Source organism: Grus americana, chromosome 1, assembly GCF_028858705.1.
Source record: "Grus americana isolate bGruAme1 chromosome 1, bGruAme1.mat, whole genome shotgun sequence".
In the NCBI taxonomy this organism is placed as follows: Eukaryota; Metazoa; Chordata; class Aves; order Gruiformes; family Gruidae; genus Grus; species Grus americana.
In genome coordinates this window covers 140871408-140896585 of record NC_072852.1, presented here as the reverse complement: position 1 = coordinate 140896585, position 25178 = coordinate 140871408, and the positions used below count along the sequence as shown (strand labels likewise).

Genomic DNA, 25178 nt, shown 5'->3' with positions numbered 1-25178 from the left:
GAATTATAGGGAATCTTAAGAAGTTTTCTCTTATCCTGAATTCCATATAACATGTTGAAATACCATTCCCCTTTTTATTACTTCTGCAATATCATTAACTATCACAATGGACAACGGAACTGTTACGTTAATGCACTTAAAGTGTTTTATTCTTTTGTGTCATTCTCTAACTTCATTGGAGAGCCAAATGTCTTAACTGTTACATACTGAATCTATCTCCAAGACACTGAAAGGCCCCTTGATCGTTTATTTTCTTTCAGCAGTCCTCTTTTCTCCATAAGGGGGAGAAAAAAAAAAAAAAAAGGAGAGAGAAAAACTGTGTGGCATTTCTTCATGCTTCCATTGATTTTTCATGTTACAGCCATTCCTGCCTAAAGCACTGGTACACAAGCATATTTTCCCTTACCTCCTTTCCTCACTTATCACCAGGTCCCACTATTGCCGTGCTCCCAGTCAGCTATTATAACTACTAAGGAAAGCAAACCATAAATACACTGTTTTCTTTGACTAACACAGATTGGCCATTGGAGACAGTTATTTCTTCAGACAAAAACATCAAAAAGAAATGCAACAGCATCATAAAGGAGTTCACAGAGAATTGATTTGAAAATACACTTTAATCATTATAAGCTTAATTGTGTCCTCCATTAGAAAGCCAAACTGAATATAAAACATAGACATCCTTAATAACTCAGTTTTTTGCTTCAGAATCAATGGTAGTAAAATACTTCAGGAGTATTTATCTGAATTACAAAGAAAACAAGGATACATTCTTTAGGCGTTTATCTTTCCCATAACCAACCTACGTAGAGCTGGATGAATGGGAGCAAAAATGGAGTACTGTAACTTCTCAAAAGAGGGTAATTTTTAGAAACCAAATAGATGCCTCTAATGAGAGCATGGCTTTATATCTACTGTATGGAACTTCAAATCCTTCTTCACAAGAGTGAAGCTGGCAGAGTGTCTGTGAAGGACTGGCACACATCCCCTCATGTCATTCACTCTCCCTCAGCTGATCTATCTGTGAAGGATGTAACATGGCCCTAACTAACAGAACATTTGAGCGTACAACATTACCATTACATTTAGGATAGTACTGCTGGCAGCAGACTGAAGCTTTAAGTGTACCTCTTAATGAAGCACTCACATAGAATTTTGGACATAGTGGAATCAAAAGCCATATTTTTACGTCATTATTTTTGTATCTCAAATGTAGTTTCTCACACCTTCTCTGTAACAAATTGGTTTCCTATTTCTAAGGCATGTTAGAAACATAGTTTTGAAAAGGCCAAAATGACTGTTAATAATAATAAAAAAAAAAGGTAATAGCAAGGTAGAAAATAGACATTAACAAAATGCAGCTTCCAGGTATTCATTTCAAGCACGATCCATTTGCCATTAAACAGTCACTTTAATTGTCACCTCCTATTTGCTAGCTTCAGCAACTGACTTCAAAGTAAAACATAATAAAAGCACTGTGCCTTGTGCTGTGTCTTTGACACCTAGTGATTTTACAGGATTGACCTGCCCTCCAAACCCAGCCTTGGCAGCAGGCCCATTAAACAATGTGTGTTTTTTAGCAGCGGGTGGCATGTCAGTTAAAAGCCCAGCACAGTCCATCAGAATGATGTACCAACCTGAGCCGTAATTATACAGTAAGTACCTGGATCCAGCCTCTGTGGGAGAGTCATCAAGACTGGAAAAGTCTCAGAGACATTAAAATTAAATAAATAAATCTGCAGTTTTAATGTTCAAGGCTCACCTACAGGGAAATGTGGAATAATAAAATCTTGCAGTTAACAGATTTTTCATATGTGTTGCCATGGGTACAAACACAAAGAAAGCCAAGTTCTATCAGAATAAGGATGGGAAATGATCAATCAAAAAAAAGGGCAGGAAAATAAAAAAAATCCAATAAAACAAAGCTGCCAACAACACAATCTTGAACCACATCAATCTTTTTGAGAGTTGGAGGACCTGAGTGGGCACATGGATTCCAGATTGCATGTGGGAGGGTAGAGAGAACAGTTACCCCAGATATGTCCCCTGTTGCTCTGGGCTTGAGGCGCTACAACCTTCCCTCTTCCATCGGAGGCACCAGAGGTGCAGAGCAAATGTAATCTTAAAATAATATTTTCCCCAAAGTATTCCCTTGTACTATCCAGAACAATTAATCATTGTTCATGTAAATGAAGAAAAAAAAAAGCAAGGTAATGCATCTTGGGTCGTGAAAACTGAAATTTTACAGCTGTCATTTTTAGTGACACATCTTTCAGACTGTGTATAAAGGGGCAAGTTTGTAACAGAAGATATACCCCCTTCATGTTCCATCAGCAATGGTGAAGTTTCAGAAATGACTAATGGCTCTCCCAAAGCACCAGTTGTGCCTTTAGGTGTGGTATGACAATGGGTTCATAACCAGAGAACTGGGTAATGGCATGTATAGCCTGCTGAAATTAGCTTTCAAGTAGCAACAGCTGGAAAGTGTTTGCAATTATGAGTAATGGCAGCAGCTGGGGCTGTGAGAGGCTCCTGTCAGCCTCAAAAAATTGCTTAAATATGACTACAGGGAATAGTCATAAAGTAATTGTAAATAATAGTGAGACTGTGGAGACTTTGCATCTTCATAATAATTCCAGTGATGCAGAAGTCCTCTATGTATATGTGGCACTTCATCTATACAAAGACAGACTGATGGTATAATCATCTTTCTGAGTGTGTGATACAGCCCGCATGTGGCATTCTCTGCCCATAATCTGAGCTTTCATCCTGAAGCTTGTCCATCCCAGTACTGATAACTTCTTGTTGCCAAATACATCTAAATATGCCACAGTTCATTCGCTATTGTTGCGTACTGTGGAATTTCTGCATGCAAAAATACCTGTTTGCCTAAAATGCAGTGCAACAAAAGCTTTCTTTTTGCCTCGTAAATTGACCTGATGCATTTGTTTTTTACTCAATTCATGCTCAAGGTTTTTGTTAAGACTGCAAAATCTCTGTCCTTTGGACGTCATTTGGATTCATTAAAGGCTGTGAGAGCTGCTGAAGCCTCTGAGTGTTTCACTCTAGGCATCTCTGAATTTTTCTTATGTAGCTGCATACCATTCACTGCAGTGCAGTGAAGCTGCAGTTTCCAGAGCCCAATCCTGCCATTAAACATTCATTGGAAAGATTTACAGCCCCTTTGTACCACAAGTATCTTTGTTTTAATTCAATACCGAAGACTCAAGGTTAACAAAAAAGCCCTTGCTGCTCAAGTAAAACACTGCAATACTCTTTAAAAGAATGCTATAGGAAGAGCACAGAAATTATTAATAGCATTTGCAGATTAAGCTGCTTTGAGGGTTCTTTCCTTGATGTTTACAACTCTATTCCAGCAAAAGATTGATGTCTTTATTTTGTTTCGTAAGCAGAATTAATTTAAATTTTTAACCTTCTCAAAGCAAAAATTTTCTCTCAGTCTCGTCTTCATTCCAGTCAAGTACTTATTATTGCCATTATAGCCCTCAGAGGGAAAAATCTTTCCGGTGTCTGCCTTTCTGTTCTGATTCCTCCCTGAGTCCCCATCCCTGTGAAGGTCGCTAAAAACAAGAACTTCCTTTCTTTTGTAGCAGATAAGTGCTATCTGCCTGACAGTTCCTTCTTCAAGTAGCAGACATGTTGCCTCTGATTTTTCGGTATCTTAGTGAGCCACTTTTTCTCTGAGATATGCTTTGTCTTAATAATTGCCCTATTTTTTTAATCAAAAATACAGTGCATTATTATTCTCACTGAGCTACTGAAAGAAAATAGTTTGAGGGAACACACTAATTAAAAATCTATTAAATATGAATAAGCCCCAGTTACCTTCTCTCTTACACAAATAGTGCTATAATACTGCTGCAAGATCAGGATTTGAAGCCACTGCTATGGATACTGACTACTTTAGAACTATGTTATCAACAAAAAGGAATGCTGGAGGTCAAACTTACCCAGTTTTGGCAAAGTTAGTCCAGTACGTCATAACTACTGCACTGAGCATGACATCATTCTTGGAAAAGTTGCAGTTGAACAGTTCTGTGGGGCCAATCATAGGAATCCCAAACACGTAAGGGACTTCATCACCATGAGCTGAATCAGCCCAGCTGGGTTTCATTTCACTTTGGCAATGGTGATAAAATGCATAGAAATATGTTGGAGATCCATACTGAGCATGCAGGTCAGCAGTAGCAACAGCCGGAGCAACCCACTGGTGGTCTGTAAAAAGAGCGACCAGGGTCTTCCGTCTTGTTTCGGGGTTTTCTTTGTCTGCCCAGTCAGTGTACATGAATTTAATGGTCTCTCGCAGTGTATCTTTCCCTTCTGGATAACCATATAAATTGTCCACAAAATTGGAGACAGAAAAGTCAAAATCATTGGGGGAAACACCATCTTCATTGTCTACAATGCCATCCACAAATTTTAAACCTTCCCCTTGATTCACACCCAGCATTATATCATAGTTAAGGAATTCCCCTTGCTCCATGAGTATCTGAGGGTCATCTGGAATCACGTCTCCATCTATCACAGGCCCAAAGGCAATGTGGTACGTGGCTGGAGTGATGGTCTGTTGAATGAGTTCTTTGTAATTCTTATTCCGAAGACATTCAACCAAATCAGTGGTATCCAGCATGTCGCAGCCCACTTTATCTGCCAATATCCGAGTGTACTTGGCAGGCTGGTAGTTCACTGCCCAGCTGGACAGGGCTGTTCCACTCTGTATGATTGCCTTTTGGAACAAACCTGCAGGTGCAAATTGTTTAAATGCAAATCCAATTATATATTAGGAAAAAAAAAAAAAATAAAAGCAGCTTTCACTAAGCAAAGAAAGCTTTGATTATACAATAACTAAAGGATGTATATACCTAAATTTCAAGTCAATTTCCATATATTCTACTCACTGCTCACTTTTTATAGTATCTCTAATAGGCTACTAATTAAAATCTTTCTTGTTCATGATGCTCACACACATAAAGCATGAAGATTTCGGGTTACTGTTTTAGGAACAAAACTCATGCTTGTACCGCAGTTTTCTTGCATATTTAATGGAAGTCCCCTGGCTTTAGCACAGTGGTAGTCCTATAAAAATTTCTTTAAAGGAGTGGTAGCTACAAGCAATCATATCCTCTTCGCCATGTAAATGGTTCTCATAAATGCGCTCTTCAGTAGTTTAAAGGTCAAATGAAAATTACACACTCTCATTTCCTTCAAAGAAGCCATGCATCATATAATTTGAAAAAAATGTGCTCTGCTAAAATCAATTTAATAGGCTTGAGTCTTCTACTCTGACATCATTTTTCCTTTACCATCTTAATATTATTTTGTGTGTGTGTTATCACCGCCTATACATTGAATTAAAATATATTTCCATTTTTTGGAAGACAGTAAGATGAGATTCAGTAGTCCTTTCGGGTTGTTTTATATGTGCTAATATAAAAAGAGATGAAAGACCTAGTCTGAAGAGCTTCTTTGTGTCAGCAGAGCATTGAAAAGCAACTGGAATTTACTGGTGAATCTGCCCCATCTGTTTTTTCCTGGTAAGATTACTAAAATGGCCTATTTTATACTTAAGCTAAAATTCCTGGCCCTCTTCTGTACATGCTTTCTACTGTCAAGCTCTTGAAATGTCAAAGGCAGCAAGAGCTACAAAAAACATTTAAAGACCTTGAAGCATTTATGGGAAAAACCGACTGTGGTCAGTATACCTTTGTGAAGATTACTTACTGCAAATGCTACAAAATTTCACTGATGTGATTAGTTAAGTTTTTCATGGTTCCATCTCCTTGATCTTGGCATGACTTACTCAACAGGTATTCACTGCCCTCTATTTGTTTCAACAGACTAAATTGTCAGGCACGATTATATTTACTTCCAAATAGGATGTGTTTTCCAGCAGCCCTGCTACAATTGCTTGCTAAGGCTTAGCCTTCTGCCATAGATTTCCATCTGTTTTAATTAGATAGAAGTAACGTGGACTTATAAATACAATAGATATTTTGATCTTGTCTTCTTTTATAAATTCTTTGTAGATTTGGTCTTATCACAAGAAATATTTATGGTTCAGTAGTGGTGCTGTACATTCTTGTTCTGTTTTTTTTGGGGGGCGGCTGAGGTGTTGAGGGTAGAAATCCCACAGCTCAACATTTACCAAAATATTAAGAACTCTGCGTGGGATCACACAGTACTTATGGGCAGTTAAATACATTTTTAGTAAGGTTAAGTTATGTTATTATTAAGTAAGGAAAGCATCTAAATACATGTTTGAAGTGCAGACAAGTGTGTGTAAAACATGAAAAAGGTCACTGCCCTTTTCCATTTTAATTAGGGCAAATTCTTTGATAGAGCCAGTGGAGATTGTTGATAAAGCTAGAAAAAGTATATTGCCCATGGCATTTGTTGCATAAAATTTCTGCTATAATAGCATTTAGTTTTTCATATAAAAATATTTATGTTGACTAACACAAATGCAGAATACTAGCTAGTAGGTATTTTACAAAAATTACAGACTTCATGTAATTCTAATTCAGTCTATGTGATATGGTCATTTTTGTTACACTATAATGCTTAAAAAAAGAAATGCTTTGCTCAGAAGATTGTTACCTTCTGAATAGTGAGAGAGTGTCAGGAGACTGACACAGGAAGCTCCTGCCCCAGATCCAAAAATAGTAACTCTTTTTGGGTCTCCTCCAAAAGATCCAATATTTTCTTCGATCCAACGTAAAGCTTGGATTTGGTCAAGCAATCCATAATTGCCTTTTGCAGCTTGGTCCCCAGTACTTAAAAAACCTATAAGGCAAAAAAAGATAATTTTAGTTCACCAGACACAGAGTTAGCTACAGGGTATCCACATATTCACAACACATCTTCCCATCTTTTCATCTTCTGGGCTTTTTTTTTTTTTTCTTTCTTTTTTTTAAAGGTCACAGTCTTAGTTCTTAGTTAAATGTCTCCAGTGCAGGCAGTGGAACTCATTCTGTATGCTGTTTGGTTTTGCTTTGTTTTTCCCTACTGAAGAGGTCACATTTGTGAAAAATCATTATTTCCTTTTTGAAATAATTCTATCAATGTAACGATGCACACTGAAGATTTTAAACATATGATAACTGTATGTGAGTAAGGTACAAAGACTTAGGAAATCATTTTTGTGCAAAGAAGAAGTGAGATAGTCTTCCACTGAGAACAAGGCTTTCTAACACATTAATTTAAATGCTCCTTACCATACACCAAAACTGTCCTGAGCTACATAGCTCTTTAAATTATTGTACTTGTCGTATAGACAGACATACTCGGAAACAGAAAAAGAAGGATGAAGAAAATAGTAAAAGGAACAGGAAAAAGGCCTAGAAAAAAATTACACTCCAATTTCACGGAGGATATTTATTAGGAAGATAGCAGGTAAATCCTTGGCAATTCAGCCTTTGGTTGGAAGATTTTATCTGAACAAATCAGGTTTTGCGTCTTTCCTTGGAAATTACAGAGAAAGCTGCACTGCTGTTTTTTGTTCCTGTACTGTGGTTATCAGATTTTAGAAACAAAGCATGACACGTTTGCTGCTTGTCTTGCAACTGAGAACAAAATGACCGAAAGACTAGGACTGAGATTAATTTTGTTTTTCTGAAACCAGCTAAGGTGAAACATTGCAGTTATCCACGCTGCCTATCATTCACAGTTAAGACCTTGTGATACATCCAAATTACCACATCGAGCAAGGTACTCGCACTCCTCTTTTTAACTCCCTTTTCCTGTCAGACAACTGGAAGTCAGAAGTCTATAAGAAAAACCTTACAGCATAGGGAAGTTTTCAGATGAACATTACTGATTTAGTGACACCTGACAGCTGCTTATCAAGACAAAATAAGGAAATCACTTGGCTGATGTTTCCAAGCTAATTTTCAGTTCAGGCAAATTTGCCAGAAGAGGGCTCCAGAACTCAGGAGATATGTAGTCCTGGAGCAGTTTGAGATGAGACAGTCTGTAATCTTGAGCCACCTTGGCCTGCTGTGACAAGACCTTCATGCTCCTAGGAAGGACTGCAAGGGAATCCTGAGGTCCCTAGGGGAAAAAAGGTCTTGCAGGACATTTCACCTGCTTTGGCAAAGTGGAACAGATCACTTTGCACTGGCTGTAGTTATTCTTTCAGTGATAGGAAGAACAAAAATTCACAAGGTGGAAGGGATCCACAATGTGGAGGAAGTGGAAGAGAAGGAAAGGCAAGAGAAAAGAAGAAGAAATTAGATGTGTCAGACCTTGACATATGTATTTCCGTAATGTCTTCTGTGATAAAATTCCTACAGTGACATGCAAAATCCAACCTCAAGGTTTAAAAGCAAGATTACACTCTAAATATGTAATGATATATGGCCTACATTATGGCAGCATAAAGTTCTGCATGCAAAGTTGGGCATATGTCATGGTTTAACCTGGCAGGCAGCTAGAACAACCACACAGCCGTGGGGGATGGGGGAGAAAATTGAAAATGGAAAAGAAAAAAAAAACTTGTGGGTTGAGATAAAGACAATTTAATAGGATAAAAAAGGAAGATGATGATGATGATGATAATAATAGTATTAATGAATATACAAAAAAAGTGATGAACAACATAATTTCTCACCACTCGAAGTCAATGCTCTGCAAGACCTCAAGCTCATCCACTTCCCAGCCGCGGCTCCCCCCCTCCCCAGTTATATATAGAACATGATGTCATACGGTACGGAATACCCCTTTGGACAGTTTACATCAGCTGTCCTAGCTGTGTCCCCTCCCAGCGTCCTGGGTGCCCCCCACCTTCTTGGTGGCAGGGCAGTATGAGAAGCTGAGAAGTCCTTGACTGCTTGGCAACAACTAAAACATGTGTGTTATCAGCATTATACTCACCCTAAATCCAAACCCCAGCACTACACCAGCTGCCAGGAAGAAAATCCCCTCTATCCCTGCCGAAACCAGGACAGCATGATTGAATGCAGTGTATTACCTTGCACCCAAAAGAATCTTCTTCATATTTAATCAGTAATTATTAATAGGTATATAACATCAGCAAGTGTCTGATGAGTCCCCGTATTTTTCATAAAACAGTTGCTTCAATTGCAGTAATACAAATCATATCCTTATTGCTAAATAGCATTTGATACAGCTTTCTCATTAAAAAGTCTCTAATAATGGCAAGCACAGTAGTTAGACTAGAAGTACCATCTTCTTTTTTCTCTTCTCTACCAATGGGGAAAAACCAAACAAACTATTAATCCATAATTGCCTCAATTTTTTTTAACAGATGTGTTTTTCTCTTTTTCACATGCCTGTATTATCTTTTTAGGACTGTCAAAGAAAGAATAACCCACTTGCTGGCTTTGTTGCTGCAGCTCACTGCAATGTTCTATAATATTCTATAATTAAGCCTTTATTCAATCAGAACTATGACCTCCCTGGGAGAAAGTGACTGTTGTAACCTTTAAAGCAGCATGGTAATTAATATTCAGAGCCTAAACACATTTTAGCTCTTCTAGCAGCATCAAGCTAAAGCTGGTTGATCTTTGTGATTTTGAATTCTTTCCAAATGTACTAAAAGGTGACTGAGTAAAACTGCAGTCAATGAATATCTGATGTTAGACAAATGAAGATTTTTTGCTTCCACAGTTCTCTGATGATTCTCATTAATTGCAAGAACAAATTTTCTTAATTTAAAAACTAATCATCATGGCAAAGTGTCAGCCCCACATGACACAAACTGAATTCATAAATGTCTTTTCTTGATGAGGAACTATTTTCTTTCATGCTTTGAATACCAGATCAATGCTTTGAATATCAGATCAAAATATTTGTTCAAAGCCATTTCAAGAAATTCAGGTTAAGGAGTAACTATTTGTCCAGAAATACACAACACTAAGAGATTTAATTTTTTTTTTTCTGCAACTACTGCAAAGATTTCAGAACAGTGTCATTCTAAAATCCTGAACAAAGAGGAATGCAGGTTTTCTTCTGAGATGGGGATTTATACTCTATGCCTTTTATATATATGTTTTTAAGTGCACTTAATAATAGTTTCCATTTTACGGAAGGATATTCTGTGATCTGAAAATCCATAGATTGAGGTTTAGATAGAACCTTAAAGCTCTTACTAGCCTAACGGAGGAAGGAATGGCAATAGTTGAATACGGAAAACAGAGAGGTCTTTTTTTTTTTTTTTTTTCCACATCATGACACAGAAAGGCATTAACAGTAATTTTCAGTACTTGACTTCACAAATCTGTGTTCCCTTAAATAATGATTTGGAAGGGTGACCACATGGCTCTTCCACCGCAAAATGTCATGGACAGCAACAGCTGAAAAAAGAGGAATGTGAGTGCATCCCATCTGTGTTGAGGGAAATAACCCAAATTGTCTTAGGGGACATTTGCTTCAAACTTATTAAGCCAGAGGCAAAGATGACCACCAGCTGGACTGAGTAGTAACCAGGGACTTAGAGTCTCCTGAAGCAAAGGTCAGCTTGAAAATAAGGGCAAAAGAAGCATGGCAGTTTGTAAAAGTAGAGAGAGGGAGGTGGGAGGCGGGCAGCAGCTGGACATGGTTTGACATTACGAGAAGTGGTCACCAACATCGCAAACTCCCTCCAGCCTGGACACAGCTGCCCATGTGGACTGATACACCTTGGTGTGTGTGTGGGGCCTAGTGGAGTGTTTTTTTCCCTGTGTGGGTCAGAGGGTGGTCAGGAGTGGCAGGAGCTCACCTGATGTTGGAGCAGCCGTATGTCCCACATGGAGAATGTGGGAACTTCTGTACCCCTCCCGGGGGGCTGCTGGTGACCCACACAGCCTGGGCGGGGGCTTGGTGCACACCTAGCTCTGTGCATTGGTGTGTGTGATTAGAACTTTTTGGGATTATTTATAGAAGGCTGTTTAGAAATTTGCAATTGTTTACTAACCTTGCTTAAGCGTCTAGTATTGTAGTTTATCTTTTGTATTGCTGATACTGATCCTGAAAGTAGAGCTCACTGACTGCTGGTTAGTTATATGTCATTAATAAATTAATAAACTGCTTTGAAACTGGTTTGATTTAAACCACATGAATTGAGCAGTTTTTCCTTATTCTTTAAAAATAAATAAAAATGCATAATTTTATAAAAGGAAGCAAAGTATTCTGGTTTTGTTTTGCTGTATTACTTGTAATTAATCTTGCATCTCATTTTTTCTACATTCTTTCATATAAAGTATTGCTTCTTTAAATTGAGGTTTCTGAAATAACAGTTTTATTTATTTTTCTCTGATTCTATTAAGGGAAGCATTCTAGATGAATGCTTTTGTTTTAACCTACTAGATTAGGCACAGTCAAGGAGGAAGAAGACTAGAAATGGAAATTACAGGGAAATTTCCATTTCCACAGCCTTTAAAAATGAACGGACTCATAAGGTACATGCTGTCACTTGCACTGTTTTGATAGTGCAGTGAAGACACAAAGCTACACACAGAGCTCCTTTACGTCTCACTCCCACAAGAGGAAATCCCAAGGCCTATCTTTATAGTTGGTTTTCTCACCATGCTACAGAAATGTTACTCAGAGACTAAAAAAATCACAACAAACCAGTGGTGATATTTCCCCTTTACTACCGAAAATTTATGACCAACAGTGATAAATAGCAGGGCCTAATATCTATAAAATCGACCCAGATGGTTTACTTCTGTTCAGCTCCAGCCTTGTCTCGTGGCTGGAGGCCATCCCTACGTGAGCGTGCTGTGCAGACCTGCAAGGGGGAGCCTAGAACGGAATAGCTGAACCTCATGTCCACACTGCACACATTTCATGTACTGGTTTTCACTAGGGCCTAACTCTTGGCCAGTCCCATAGGCTGAATGAATGACCACTGGTGGACATCGTGCATAATGGGGAGCACATCTTCCAGCTGAGGTTCACCTGGAAGGGTCCAGGCTGTACTTTACAGAACCCCTCTGCAATGTGAAACAAGGTGGTGACAATACTGAGGTTTTCTGTGGAAATGCACTCTTGATCTGAATTAAAACACTGTTGTAGACACGCTCACGATCAAAATTATATTCTTCCAACCACAGAATTTCAATTTGCAAGGACTAAGCTCGGGTGCAGCCGCATTTCAGCTGTGGACCTTGTCCAGATATGTGAATAATTAAGTAGGCTGCTTAACAACTATAAAGCATTTCACTTATACTAAATATGATATTGGAATATAATCTATCCTAATACTTAGACAAAAGTATTTTTAACCAAAAGTTATGTGGTGATTTATAGGCATTGAATAGATAGCTTGAGGACAATAGCATAAGTATGTCAAGAAGCAACATCAATCATAACTGACATCTTTGTGTCACGTAGAGCTCCGGATCAGAGAAGATATGGAAGGACGTATGGATCATTGTTAACTTTAGGCACCTAAAATCTCTGCTCCTAATCTACTGTTTTTGGTACTAACCTGACAACTACTGTGGAGAGACAAAATAAACCCTCCAAAAGTTGCTTCAGCTTTTTAGACATCTAGCTTTGGATTGGTTGAATTCTGATCAAAGTAATTTTCTTTCTCTGTAGAAAACAGACAAATGTAGATTACCAGCTTAGACCTGACAAGCTTAGCTGAAATCAGTCCCTACCTAGAGAATAAAGTCATCTCTAATACTCACGGCTCCTGTTGCTCAGGACAGACAGACTGCCAAAAGGGCAGACTCTGCTCTGTCTGCTGTTGAGGTGAAAATACTGAAAGACTCCCCTGGACTTAACCAGTAAAAAGTGAAGAGGAATTTGTTTCCATTTGAGGATGTGTTCCATTGCTCTTTTTTTCTTTGAAGTAGAATTCTATGATTCTATGATAAGTAGTTGTGCAGAAAAAGGCAGGTTTTACCTTTCAGGAATTACTAACCTAGCCATTGGCCTGAATACTAAATACACTTTAAAAAGAACAGAAAAAAAATAGTTAAAATACATTCACTTAGGAAAAAATAAAGACAAAGGGAAAAAACCCAAATGACCATAAAGTTAAACACAGTAAATTATGACCTAATAACTATCACTTCAGCCTTAGAAATAAACACAATCACTAAGATAATTGCAATCTTATAGCAATTTATATTTATTTTATTCCTATGTATTGATGTCATGATTTAACTGACAACTGATTTCCCATTATTTTAAAATTATTCAAAAAATCAAACACTGTGACAACTGTTCTTTGTCATTTCCCACACAGTCATACCTAGTATTGCACCACTGCAGGAAACGCCTGTTCTTTATCTTCATATTTTGGCCCCTGGGCCTAATCCATACCAAATCAATTTCGTGGCTGGCTAAATTTCAACCATGAGTGTTCCTCCATTATTTTATGTCCGTCCTTCCTTCCTTCCTTCCTTCCTTCCTTCCTTCCTTCCTTCCTTCCTTCCTTCCTTTAAATATGAGCTGTTTTATACTCATTTAATTCTAATCTTAAAATATTCCATTTGATATGCATAGTCAAATGGGTACAAACATTATTCTCTGACGTCCGTGCCAGGCTATAATAGATTATAAGTTACTAGAAACTTAAGAGGAATTAGGATGTCTGCAAATGCAAAAGATTTGCCTGTTGTGGTTTTTTTGCAGTTGGGGTACTTCAGTAACTTTTTTCAATAGCAACAAACAAATAAATAAATATTTCCTTTTGTCAAGGAAGAATATTTTGCACTAGTCTAGTAACTCTTTGGACAGGTTGGTTTGGGTTTTTTTTTTAATAAATTTATACTGCAGCAGATAGTATAAAATCTCCCAGTGGAAACAAACAAGGTTGATTCGGTGTGTGAAAGCCAATATTTTCTTAATGGTGAAAAATATTATCAAAATTTACAAATACAATTTGGTACTGGTAAATTGCACTGACTTTAAGATTTAAATAAAACCATAAAGCAGAGAGTTAACTAGTTATATTTGAAGGAGGTTTTTTTATCCTTTTAAGGAGGTAAAAAACAAATAACGAAAGATTAAACCTCATTCTGTCGTATATTTTAGTAGCTACTACAATCAATTTTAAAAGTGCATCTTGAAATAAGGTACAAACTTCAATGCAAATGAAGTTTTTTTGCTTCCTCTTCCACCCTTCACAGGTTTTCTTAAAAACAAAATGTTTAATTTCTGAGACATAGCCCTTATATAAAAACTAATGGCAAATGTGTCAGGACAAAATTCTCACAAATAAGATTGATTTGTACTGCATCTGATTGGAAATATGACATAAGCAATATAAATAAGATACAAGAGACTATGCTTCAAACCATAATCATATATTTTTTGTTCTCATTTGTGAAATGCCAGAGTAGGGCCTTTTTAAGTCAAAGAGCAAATGGCAAGCATATAGCAGATTCTTTATATTTTCTAATAGCTTTTGTCCGTACACATCGCATTTACCACTGTAAAAGTGTACCTGCTGAACTCAAATGCTAAAGTGTTCAAATGTGAAGTGAAATCCAGTGGGGATTACTGAGTACATAAAGACCACAGTTGGTTCGGGAAGTCTCTGAGATATAAATAGTTGGAGGATAGAGGGAATTATCATATAAGTTTGTCCTACGCTTACCCTTCCCTAACCATTCTTAAACAGCCCCAACCACATTTGGAGACAGGATGCTTGGCTAGATGATGTTTTGGTTGGAATCAATATAACTGTATATTCCTTTTTGTTTTCACTCTATGTGTAACTTTAACAGTACCCTTTAAACTTTACTGCAGAGATGGTGGGATGCAAGATGGAGTGATGGTGTCCTTGGCACACATTTAGCAGGATGAAAAACATTGCTGAATTTTTCCCGCAGCACGAATGGCCCATGCAAAGCTGACCAAGCATCACTGCTGCACAGGCTCACTCTGTGCAGAGGCTGAGACAGTGACTAAGACAAATGAGAGGACTGTGGAATGGCCATGTATGGGTCTGTGCAGAAATAATGTTAAACAGATACTTCATCATGAATACAAAACATTAATGCTTTTCCTTCAGCTGCAAAATAGTTTGAAATTTGCGGGTGCTACTGTCAAAGAAATTTTTTTTTTAATATTCAGCAACTCAAGCAGTAGTATGGCCTTACCCTACCCAGCTCCAGATAAGACTCATTTATATTTTAACTCAAGAAAGTGTAAGTGAAGAAAAAAATGTAGCAAAGACAATTAAGCTTACAGTTTTTCTATGAGGTAAAAGATTATGTTAAAATATAAAGGATAGTGATGTGTTTAATTCAGTTTTCTGACTCAGGCTTAAGCAAGAAAAGAGTCTCATTGATTCTACCTTGATGGATTTTTTCAAATTATTTCTGTTGTGAAGACAAAACCTAAATCGTCTTGTTTAGAAAGAACATCTCATTACCACATGCAATACAAAAGAATAGGTCAGAGAGAGTGTGAAGTAAGAATATTATTATTTGTTTCTATATTGCTTCAGTACTGAAATCGGAAGTGTGTTCTTTACAATTCAGAAGAATATCTAGTCCTAAATACATAAAAGCCTTCTGAAAATATCCTGGATAGGATATGTTTATATGAACACTTAGGGGGAAAAGAATGAGAAAAGACAATAGGATGCATTTTAACAAGATTTAAAACCTATTTTTATACACTGAAAAGCTTCTTAGAGAGCACAAATTTATCAGAGCACTACGGAGGTCAACAAGTTTCCTTCAGTTAAGCCATTATGATATTTCTACAATGAAATAGTTTTAATGAATCCAATTGAAATTTGTACATGACACCTTAACAGCTTTTAAATTTGCTTTGTTCATTGTAAAATGCTCTGAAACTATTGTGCAATGAGGTTAGGCCAATGAATGTTATCTAAAGCCTTAGAGACTGAAGACATTCTCAACACTCAATTCTATCATCATTATTCATGAGTAGCATATTACTCTATATGAAGTGTCACTGAAGCTTTTTCCAATTGTTATGAATGTAGATTTTTTTTTAAAATAGTAAATGAAGATGACAGTAACAAACATTGCAGAACATATTCATTGATCTATTGTCTTCTTACTTACTATTTATCCTAATATTCACAAGTTAAACCTGCCATTACACAAAATACAATCAATGAAACAGCAGGTCCAATAAAAAGATTGTTGTTGAATGCATTATAAATAGTCTGATTAAAACCAAACCAAAACAAGCTAAAATCAATCAATTGCTCTAAGAATGTCGGGGGGGGGGGGGGGAAAAAAAAAAGAAAATTAAAAAAAGTTGTATATGTTGGAGAAGAGACTGATAAATACCTGGTGTACTCAATCAGCCTATGCTTTGAAAATATTCTCTAATGACTGATCTAGATGGTCAAATCCAAAGACATTTAACAACAGAAATGTATTATGAGTACAGAAAAACAATTGAATAAGCCACTACTATTCTGTGGTGTGTTGACTCCGGCCAGCAGCCAAGCATTCACAAAGCTGCTCATGCAGTCACCCCCCACTAGAAATACATGAGGAGAAAATGTGAAGAACACACACAGGAAAACTTGTGGGTTGAGATAAAGAGAGTGTAATAGGTGAAACAAAGAGAAAGAAACCATCACTTGCCACCTTCCACAAGCAGACCAATGCCTAGCCAGTCTCTGAACAACAGCTACTTGGAAGCCAAATCCACCCCACTTTTTCCTCTGATGTTATGTCCTCTGAGCATGATGTTATACAACATGGGATATCCCCTTGGCCAATTTGGGTCAGCTCTTCTGACTCTTGCTCACCCTCCTAGCCTCTTGCCCAACTCCAGCCTACTGGCTCTGGGGTGGAGTGGGAAAAATAAAAAGCCTTGGCTCTGTGCAAGCACTGTTCAGCAACAGCCAAAACACTGGTGTGTTATCAGCACTGTTTTAGCCGTAAAACCAAAACCCAGGGCCATATGGGCTGTTCTGAAGAAACTGAACTCCATCCCAGCCAAACTCAGTACATTAATCCACAGTTGTGGCACAGATCTCCACTTGTAAAGCATCTAGTCTCTTCTCAGAAGGACCTCTATAATCAAGAAGAGGTGTGCTGTAGGTCTATGAAAGCTGGAAATATTTTTTTTATTATGATAAAATATGCATGAAACCTACATGAAAGTATGTCTAAATTAATATACTTTTGATTTTTTTCAACTAAATGATCAATATTATGATGAAGAGACAACGTCTTTAGCTGGTCATCAATAACAGAGAAAATCTAATATGACACAGAAAAAAGTTACATATTTTAAAGACAAGCAAAGACACTAGGTTTACCCCTATAAATGACAGGAAAATTAACCTGTATAACCTGCATAAATGGCAGCCAGCTGTAAAGACAGCAAAGGGATTCTTATCTTTATTGGCTTCAAAAGATTGGAGTATTTCCTATAAAAGGGTTATAGGAGATTAGGTGTGATTTTTTTCTTGCTAGGAAAAACACCAAGTGACCAAGCAGGCAATATTATTGCATTAATATACTGCTGTCAATAAACAAATGCTTATTACTTGCTATGAAAATGAGAAACAAGAGCTCACAATGTTAAGAACTTAATTAGGTTATTTTTTGTTTAGTATTTAAAACAAAGTTACCCAAGAGTTTTTGTTGGGTTTGTGTAATGCTACTTTTAAGAGAAATAAAAGTCACTGTAAACCCATAAGTATCCATTGAACTGTAAAGAAGCTCACCAAAACTTAAATTTCTCTACTGGTCAATAGGATATTAGTCTAATGGTACTATTACCTCTGAAAAAAAGGCAGTTCTCCTCTTATGCCAAATATTCAACTTAGCATTCAACCAAATTAAAAGTCACCCCAAGTGGCCCTCCAGTGAACCCTGCTGGCAGTTTAGGAAGTAGTCACCAGCATTGACATCTGCGTTCAAGTTTTATTTTCTTATGTCATAGCCACCTCTTCTATAAGAATACTGCTCTTTGCTGTCTTATGTAAGAACTGGATGGCAACTAGCAGCACCAAAACTAATCACTTCGTCTTGAGTGAATGAAATTATTAGAAAATGAGGTTTTGCGTAGAATTAGCATACATATTAGATAAGAGTCATTAGCAGGCCAATCCGAGTCCCTTATTCCCATTGCCTTTTCACTCAAGTTGCTTAACCTGAAACATTAATTAGATACATGCCCACTACATCCAATGGAGAGACACTTGGAATTTTATGTTTCAGTAAATAAGCTAACTAAAATAACACTGTTATGTTATCTAATAAACATAGCAACTTTGATTCTGTGAATTCAGTGCAGCCAAGGCAGATGCATATCAGGAAGCAGAGGAGTAACTCATACTGAAAAACTAATATACTACACAAGACACATCATAAAAAAAAAGAAAAAAAAAGAAAAATTTAAATTTTATTAGTTTGAATGGACTACTTGTAGAGGAAACCACTTTCAAATCCTAAAAGTAGGACAATGCAAGGAAGAGAATGGAGCATCTATTAAAAAAATATGTTCCTAGTAGGTAGCCTGACATCATTACTCTATTATAAAAAGCTATGTGATTTCAAATAGCAGACTTCTTATGAGGACTGATACTTGGAAGAGGATGATGGTTAAAAAGTGATCATTAGCAATGGTCTCACGTCTTCTCCTCCGTGAATAACTGTCTTACCCTCTTAAGCTCTATTCTCAGTTGCAAGAAGCAGATATAATGTTACCTCGTTGGATTCTGTTGCTTCCTGTTCTCAGGTAAAAACTACATTCCCCTAAACTGGCAAACAGCACGTAACACTTAAACAGCCTAAACTATAAAACTGAAAACGAACTATGTTTTTTTTTATGTTTTTTTTTATGTTTTTTTTTTATTGTTTGTTTTTTTAGCTAGAAATATTGAAAGACAGCAAAATATCACACATCTAGAATACAGAATATTAGCTTCAGAATTAAAAGCCTATTAAAATTAAAGTTATCCTTTTTTAATGGCAATGGAAATAACGATGTAACTAAGTAGATGAAAACAACAAACTCCTCATTTTCCAACTAGATTTTTTTTTTTTTCCATGTTTTCTTTCATAGTTTAGGGTTTTAAGGGAGAATAACTGTATTACCATGTATAACAACAGCAAATATATACACTTAAAGAGAAAGTTCTCTTTAACCGTTAACTTGAGAGAAAGACATTGGTCACAAACAGAGCACTTCATTATATGTCTGCAAATTTCAGTTCAGTTATTTGTGGCTGCTGCTGCTTCTTTTCTTACGCTTACAGCAGAAGAGCACGCTTACAGGCACAGAGCTGGAATACAACAGCCGTACCCGGCCCAACGCAGCAGCTAGCATTCACTCAGCTGCATTTGAAAGTCAGAAGCTACTGCATCAATGCCTGTTAATCTATGACGAAAAAAGCATCCAAGTTAACCCTTCTTCTTTCAGGAAAGAGATTTTGTGTTGGTAATATTCAGCTGGCTTGAAGCTTGGACACTCATCAGTGTTCTGTGTGCAGGAGCCATCAACTCGTTATGAATCAATTCTAGACATTGCCTTCAAAAACATACTTTGAACACTGGTGAAGCAAAATGCTCGTTGTCAATAACCACAGAAAACAAGCACATATGGTACTGAGAGAAAAGCTAAATTGACCCTGCACAAATAAAGCACTTGCACTATTTCTCTACCTTCCATTGTGATTTTAGTTTTAAAAAAAAATTCTACTAGTAAGTGAAACAAAATTCATAAACATTTATTTTGCATCATAAATAATGTTATGTTTAGGTTCACATAAGAGTTGAGCTTTTCATGATGTGGAGTGTGGTGGATTTTTAAATCATCAGACCACGAGTACATACTTTTAAGTTATATAGTGAACTGTTAAAAATGAGCAGAAATGTTGCATTATTTTAATCTTAACAAATGGTTGTTCTGAGAAGCTAATTACATTCTGACTTCTTTCTTGAAAAAAAGAATCACAGAATCACGGAATGGTAGGAGTTGGAAGGGACCTCTGGAGATCATCTAGTCCAACCCCCCTGCTAGAGCAGGATCACCTACAGCAGGTTGCACAGGATCACGTCCAGGTGGGGTTTGAATCTCTCCAGAGAAGGAGACTCCACAGCCTCTCTGGGCGGCCTGTTCCAGGGCTCGGTCACCCTCAGAGCGAAGTTTTCCTCATATTAAACTTGTGTTCCAGTTTGTGCCTGTTGCCTCTTGTCCTGTCACTGGCCACCACTGAGAAGAATCTGTCCCCTTCCTCTTGACACCCTCCTTTTAGATATTTATAAGCATTGATGAGATCCCCTCCCAGTCTTCGCTTCTCCAGGTTACACAGACCCAGCTCTCTCAGCCTTTCCTCATACGAGAGATGCTCCAGTCCCCTCATCATCCTTGTAGCCCTCCGCTGGACTCTCTCCAGTAGTTCCCTATCTTTCTTGAACTGGGGAGCCCAGAACTGGACACAGAACTCCAGATGTGGCCTCACCAGAGTAAAGGGGGAGGAGAACCTCCCTCGACCTGCTGGCCACGCTCTGCTTAATGCACCCCAGGATACCACTGGCCTTCTTGGCCACAAGGGCACATTGCTGGCTCATGGAGATCTTGTTGTCCACCAGGACTCCTAGGTCCTTCTTTGCAGTGCTGCTTCCCAGCAGGTCAACCCCTAGCTTGTACTGGTGCCTGGAGTTACTCCTCCGTACATGCAGGACCCTACACTTGCCCTTGTTAAACTTCATTAGGTTCCTCTCTGCCCAGCTCTCTAGCCTGTCCAGATCTCGCTGAATGGCAGTGCAGCCTTCTGGTGTGTCGGCCACTCCTCCCAGCTTAGTATCATCAGCAAATTTGCTGAGGGTACACTCTGTCCCCTCGTCCAGGCCATGGATGAATATTTTGAATAGAACCGGACCCAGAATTGACCCCTGGGGCATACTGGTAGCTAGAGACCTCCAACTAGACTCTGCACCACTTATCACAACCCTCTGGGCTCTGCCATTCAGCCAGTTCTCAACCCACCTCACTGTCCACTCCTCCAATTCATACTTCCTAAGGTTGCTAACAAGGATGTTACAGGAGATGGTGTCAAAACTCTTGCTGAAGTCAAGGTAGACAACATCCACTGCTCTGCCTTCATCCACCCAGCCGCTCATGACATCATAGAAGGATATCGGAGTGGTCAGGCATGATTTCCCCTAGGTGAATGCATGTTGACCACACTCGATAAACAACTTCTCCACATGCTTATTGATAACCTCCAGAATAAGCTATTTCATCATCCTTCCAGGGATGGAGTTGAGGCTGATTGACCTGTAGTTTCCCGGGTCGTCCTTCTTGCCCTTTTTGAAGACCAAGGTGACATTGGCTTTCCTCCAGTCCTCAGGCACCTCTCCTGTTCTCCATGATGATTGAGAGTGGCCTAGCAATAACATCTGCCAGCTCCCTGAGCACTCATGAATGCATCCGCTGGGGACCCATAGATTTGTGGATTTCAAGTTTGCCTAGACATTCTCTAACTCTATCCTACTCAACCCAGGGAATGTCTTCCTGTCGCAAAACTTTCTCTCTTACGTCCAGGGTCTGGGTTTCCTGAGGGCCAGCCTTAGCAGTAAAGACTGAAGCAAAGAAGGCATTCAGTAACTCCGCCTTCTCTGTATCCTCCATCACCAAGGCACCCACCTCATTCAGCAGCAGGACCACATTTTCCCTAGTCTTCCTTTTCCTGCTGATGTACTTGAAAAAACCCTTCTTGTTGTCCTTGACATCCCTTGCCAAATTTAATTCCAAGTGGGCCTTAGCCTTCCATGATGGATCCCTACATTCTCTAACTACAATCTTATATTCCTCCCAAGTGGCTACTCCCTTTTTCCATATACTGTAAACTTCCTTCTTCCCTTTGAGTTTTTCCAGAAACTCCTTGCTCATCCATGCAGGTCTCCTTCCTCCTTCGCTTGATTTCCTACTCTTAGGGATGCACTAATCTTGAGCTTGGAGGAAGTGGTGCTTGAATATTGACCAGCTCTCTTGGGCCCCCCTTACCTTCTCAAGCCCTAACCCATGGAACTCCCCAAAGCCGGTCTTTGAAGAGGCCAAACTGAGCTCTCCTGAAGTCCAGGGTTGTAATCCTGCTTATTGCCCTGCTCCTTCCATGCAGGATCCTGAATCCCACCATCTCATGGTCACTGCAGCCAAGGCTGCCCCCAACCTTCACATCCTCAACCAATCCTTCTTTGTTAGTACAACGTCCAGTAGCATGCCTCTCCTCACGGACTCCTCTACCACCTGTGTCAGAAAGTTATCATCAGTGCTCTGCAGGAACCTCCTGTACTGTGTGTGCCTGGCTGTGTTGCCTTTCCAGCAACTATCAGGGTGGTTGAAGTCCCCCATGACAACCAGGGACTGTGATCATGAGGCTACTTCCAGCTGTCTGTAGAAGGCCTCATTGACTTCCTCTTCCTGTTCAGGTGGCCTATTGTAAACAGCCACAACAGTGTCACCCATACCAGCATGCCCCTTAATTCTTACCCATAAGCTCTCGACTCATTCTTCATCCATCGCTATGTGGAGCTTGATACATTCCAGTTGTTCTTTCACATAAAGAACAACTCCACCACCTTGCCTTGCCCTTACCTTATTTATTTGTGGTGCATACCACTATGAAGTATGATGTCTATAACCTATAATGTAAGTAGCATGCTGTTCTGAAAGTTCATGTAGTGCAGTAGGATTTTCTGAGAAATTAGACAAATCAGCTCTGTTGATAATATTTGACTTGAGTTCATAATATCCTTAATAATCTGAAAAATGGTCAGCTCCTTGACAAAGCAGTAAGTAAAGGGACTGGGGAGAAATGAACCTTAGCACTTGCTAGTCTGACAGTGACTAATCACTGACAAAACCTTTAATAAAATTTCTGGGAGCCAAAAATAAAGTTGAAAAGTGAGACTATTATTAAAAGTCTTTTTATGCTACATACTCTGTATCTATCTTCTAAAAATGATTAATAATTATACTACATGGACCCCTTTGAGAAAGGCATAGCGCAAATGGTTTTCAGCCAGAATGAAAGATTCATAATTCTTTATCTTGACCCACTAGGGTTTTTTGTACTAAATGCTCCCTTAAATGAAATTTCCTATGCAACATCTAAAATGTCTGCTGAAGAACTCTGTCAGCAGATGTGGGCAAAATATCCCACTTAAACAAAACCATGATGCATTAAAGCAGCAGATTACATAGAACATGCATAATTTTTTTATGCTTAAGGATACTGGCATGTGCCAATACCAAATTTCCTTTGGCATCAGTTTTTAAGAAAGGCTTGAAGAAAAATAAAATATCTACTGGTGTTCCAGTTTTTGTTCCTTCTCAACGTGCTCAATAAATGGTTAATCTTACTTTGTGTTTAATCAAAGCTAATTGCTAAAAAAGACTGCAAAGCTAATGAGTACTGTTGCTGAATTTACCAAAATGGCAATGGCCAGGAGGATCACATGTGGGTGTACTTTATCTTTTTCACCACAATTCTGGTTAGCATGTAAGGATGTCTTAGGTGTCTGTATCCCAAAGTTAGACCCTACGACCCTGCAGCTATAAGTGGTCTAACTAGGCTGTGATCTTCATTCTTTTACTGATTTACAGGGCCCTCAGGACTCATCCCAATGACAGAAGCCACAGATGACAGCAACATTGCCACTGCATCTCCCATCCTTCGCATGACTCGTGTATGTTGCCTGTGGTCTACTAAGCAGCTTCAGAAATGGCAAAAATGAAATTTTAAGAAAATAAAAGTGTTCATGCACTTCTGTCTCCATCTACTATTCAAAATAGAGCTTTAGAAGACTTGAATAAGATAAGGTAATGTTTCAGGAACAATATGTATAGATTTCTAGAAATCTTAGTAACATACTATTTTATTTTATTTTTTGGTGAATTCTGCTGGTAGGAAAAAGTCCTATATGCAAATTTACTTTCTTCTTTTTTTTTTTTTTTAAAGAAGTTTTTGACAAAACTATCTTTTCTAAGTCTTTGGCACTGAAGGCCACAGAATGTATTAAAATAGATTGTCTCAGATTGGTTTTGCACATCATGAATCCCCTGTGAGAAATAAATGGATTTAAATAATGTGCCTCAGCATTCACAGTTCTAACAAAGTGAACTAAATCGATTCTGCTGCACATTCAAACACACGGAATATTCTGAATTAGTGTTTCTAAGGAGGAGTTTACCATGACAGTAGAACTGTTATGTGCCACAATTACTCTTCTTAAAAAGAAAAAAGCAAGTATAAACCCCTTCTTATCACTCCCATAGCCTCAGTAATGCAATCTTTTACGCACAGAGATGCTAAATATTTTAAAGTATACTTTGACAATTCTAAGTTAGAGCATTCCTAGAGAAACATCAAGTTAAATATCTATAACTATGACGTTTGCCAAACAACATTCATAAAGTGGAGTCATAAATTAGGTGTGCATTTTTGGTAATATGAGGCATTTCTTCAACTTGAAAAAAAGAGATTTGAAGATAATAATATGTTATGCTCAAACCAATGAAAACATGAAAGCTTCTTTGTTTTAACACATTCTTTCATAAGTTTTCTATAAAGCTCTGAATAAATTTGGAAGGTCATGATCAGTCTTGCCCTACCACATTATCATAAAAGGTGAAATAGTTTTGCTATTTTGTACCAGTCTTGACCAATATCTGATGATTTAGATTCATTCAACTTTGCAGTTCTTAGTTTTAAATTAAGTATCACTTTGAAGATTTTACATGGCATTCTGTTAGACTTCTTCTCAATCATACTATATATAAGCATAAATCAAAAATATATAATGATAAAAACATAATATATAAATAACAATATAACTATGAAAATAAATTAGAGGGGGGAAGGGACATGTTAAGTCAACTGTTCTATGACACGTGGTCCTGATGGGAGATTGCCCTACTCATTGTTCACTTTTTACTTATCTGGCAGTATTTTTGTCTTTGTATCTAATTATTCATGTCTTTGGTGCTTTTATTTGATTTTTTTGTCCTTATTAAAGTAGTAATAAAAGGTGAGGTAATGCTTATCATTAAAAATAAGATGAGAGAACCAACATGTAAATTTTGTACATTTTAATATAAAAGTCAGCTGTTGGTAGCTGAGTTCCTGCTACAGTAGCCATCATTTCATACGCATCACATAAACTTCCTTCTCTTAAGTGGTATATAATGGCTTCCTAATAGAATTACTCTAGGCCTTAGGGAGGAATTAGATTTTCAGTTATTAC

General features: G+C 38.0%; 1 protein-coding gene across 7 annotated transcripts in view; it reads right to left on the bottom strand.

Moving 5' to 3' along the window:
* NLGN4X (neuroligin 4 X-linked) overlaps positions 1-25178 on the bottom strand; it is a 192586-nt gene that overhangs the window by 10402 nt on the left and 157006 nt on the right. For all 7 annotated transcript variants that reach the window (XM_054812613.1, XM_054812619.1, XM_054812617.1 and 4 more), the window contains 2 exons: positions 6619-6804; positions 3972-4761 (listed from right to left, as the gene is read on the bottom strand). In XM_054812613.1, coding sequence (XP_054668588.1) covers positions 3972-4761; positions 6619-6804 — 976 coding nt within the window. The remainder of the gene's footprint in view (positions 1-3971; positions 4762-6618; positions 6805-25178) is intronic.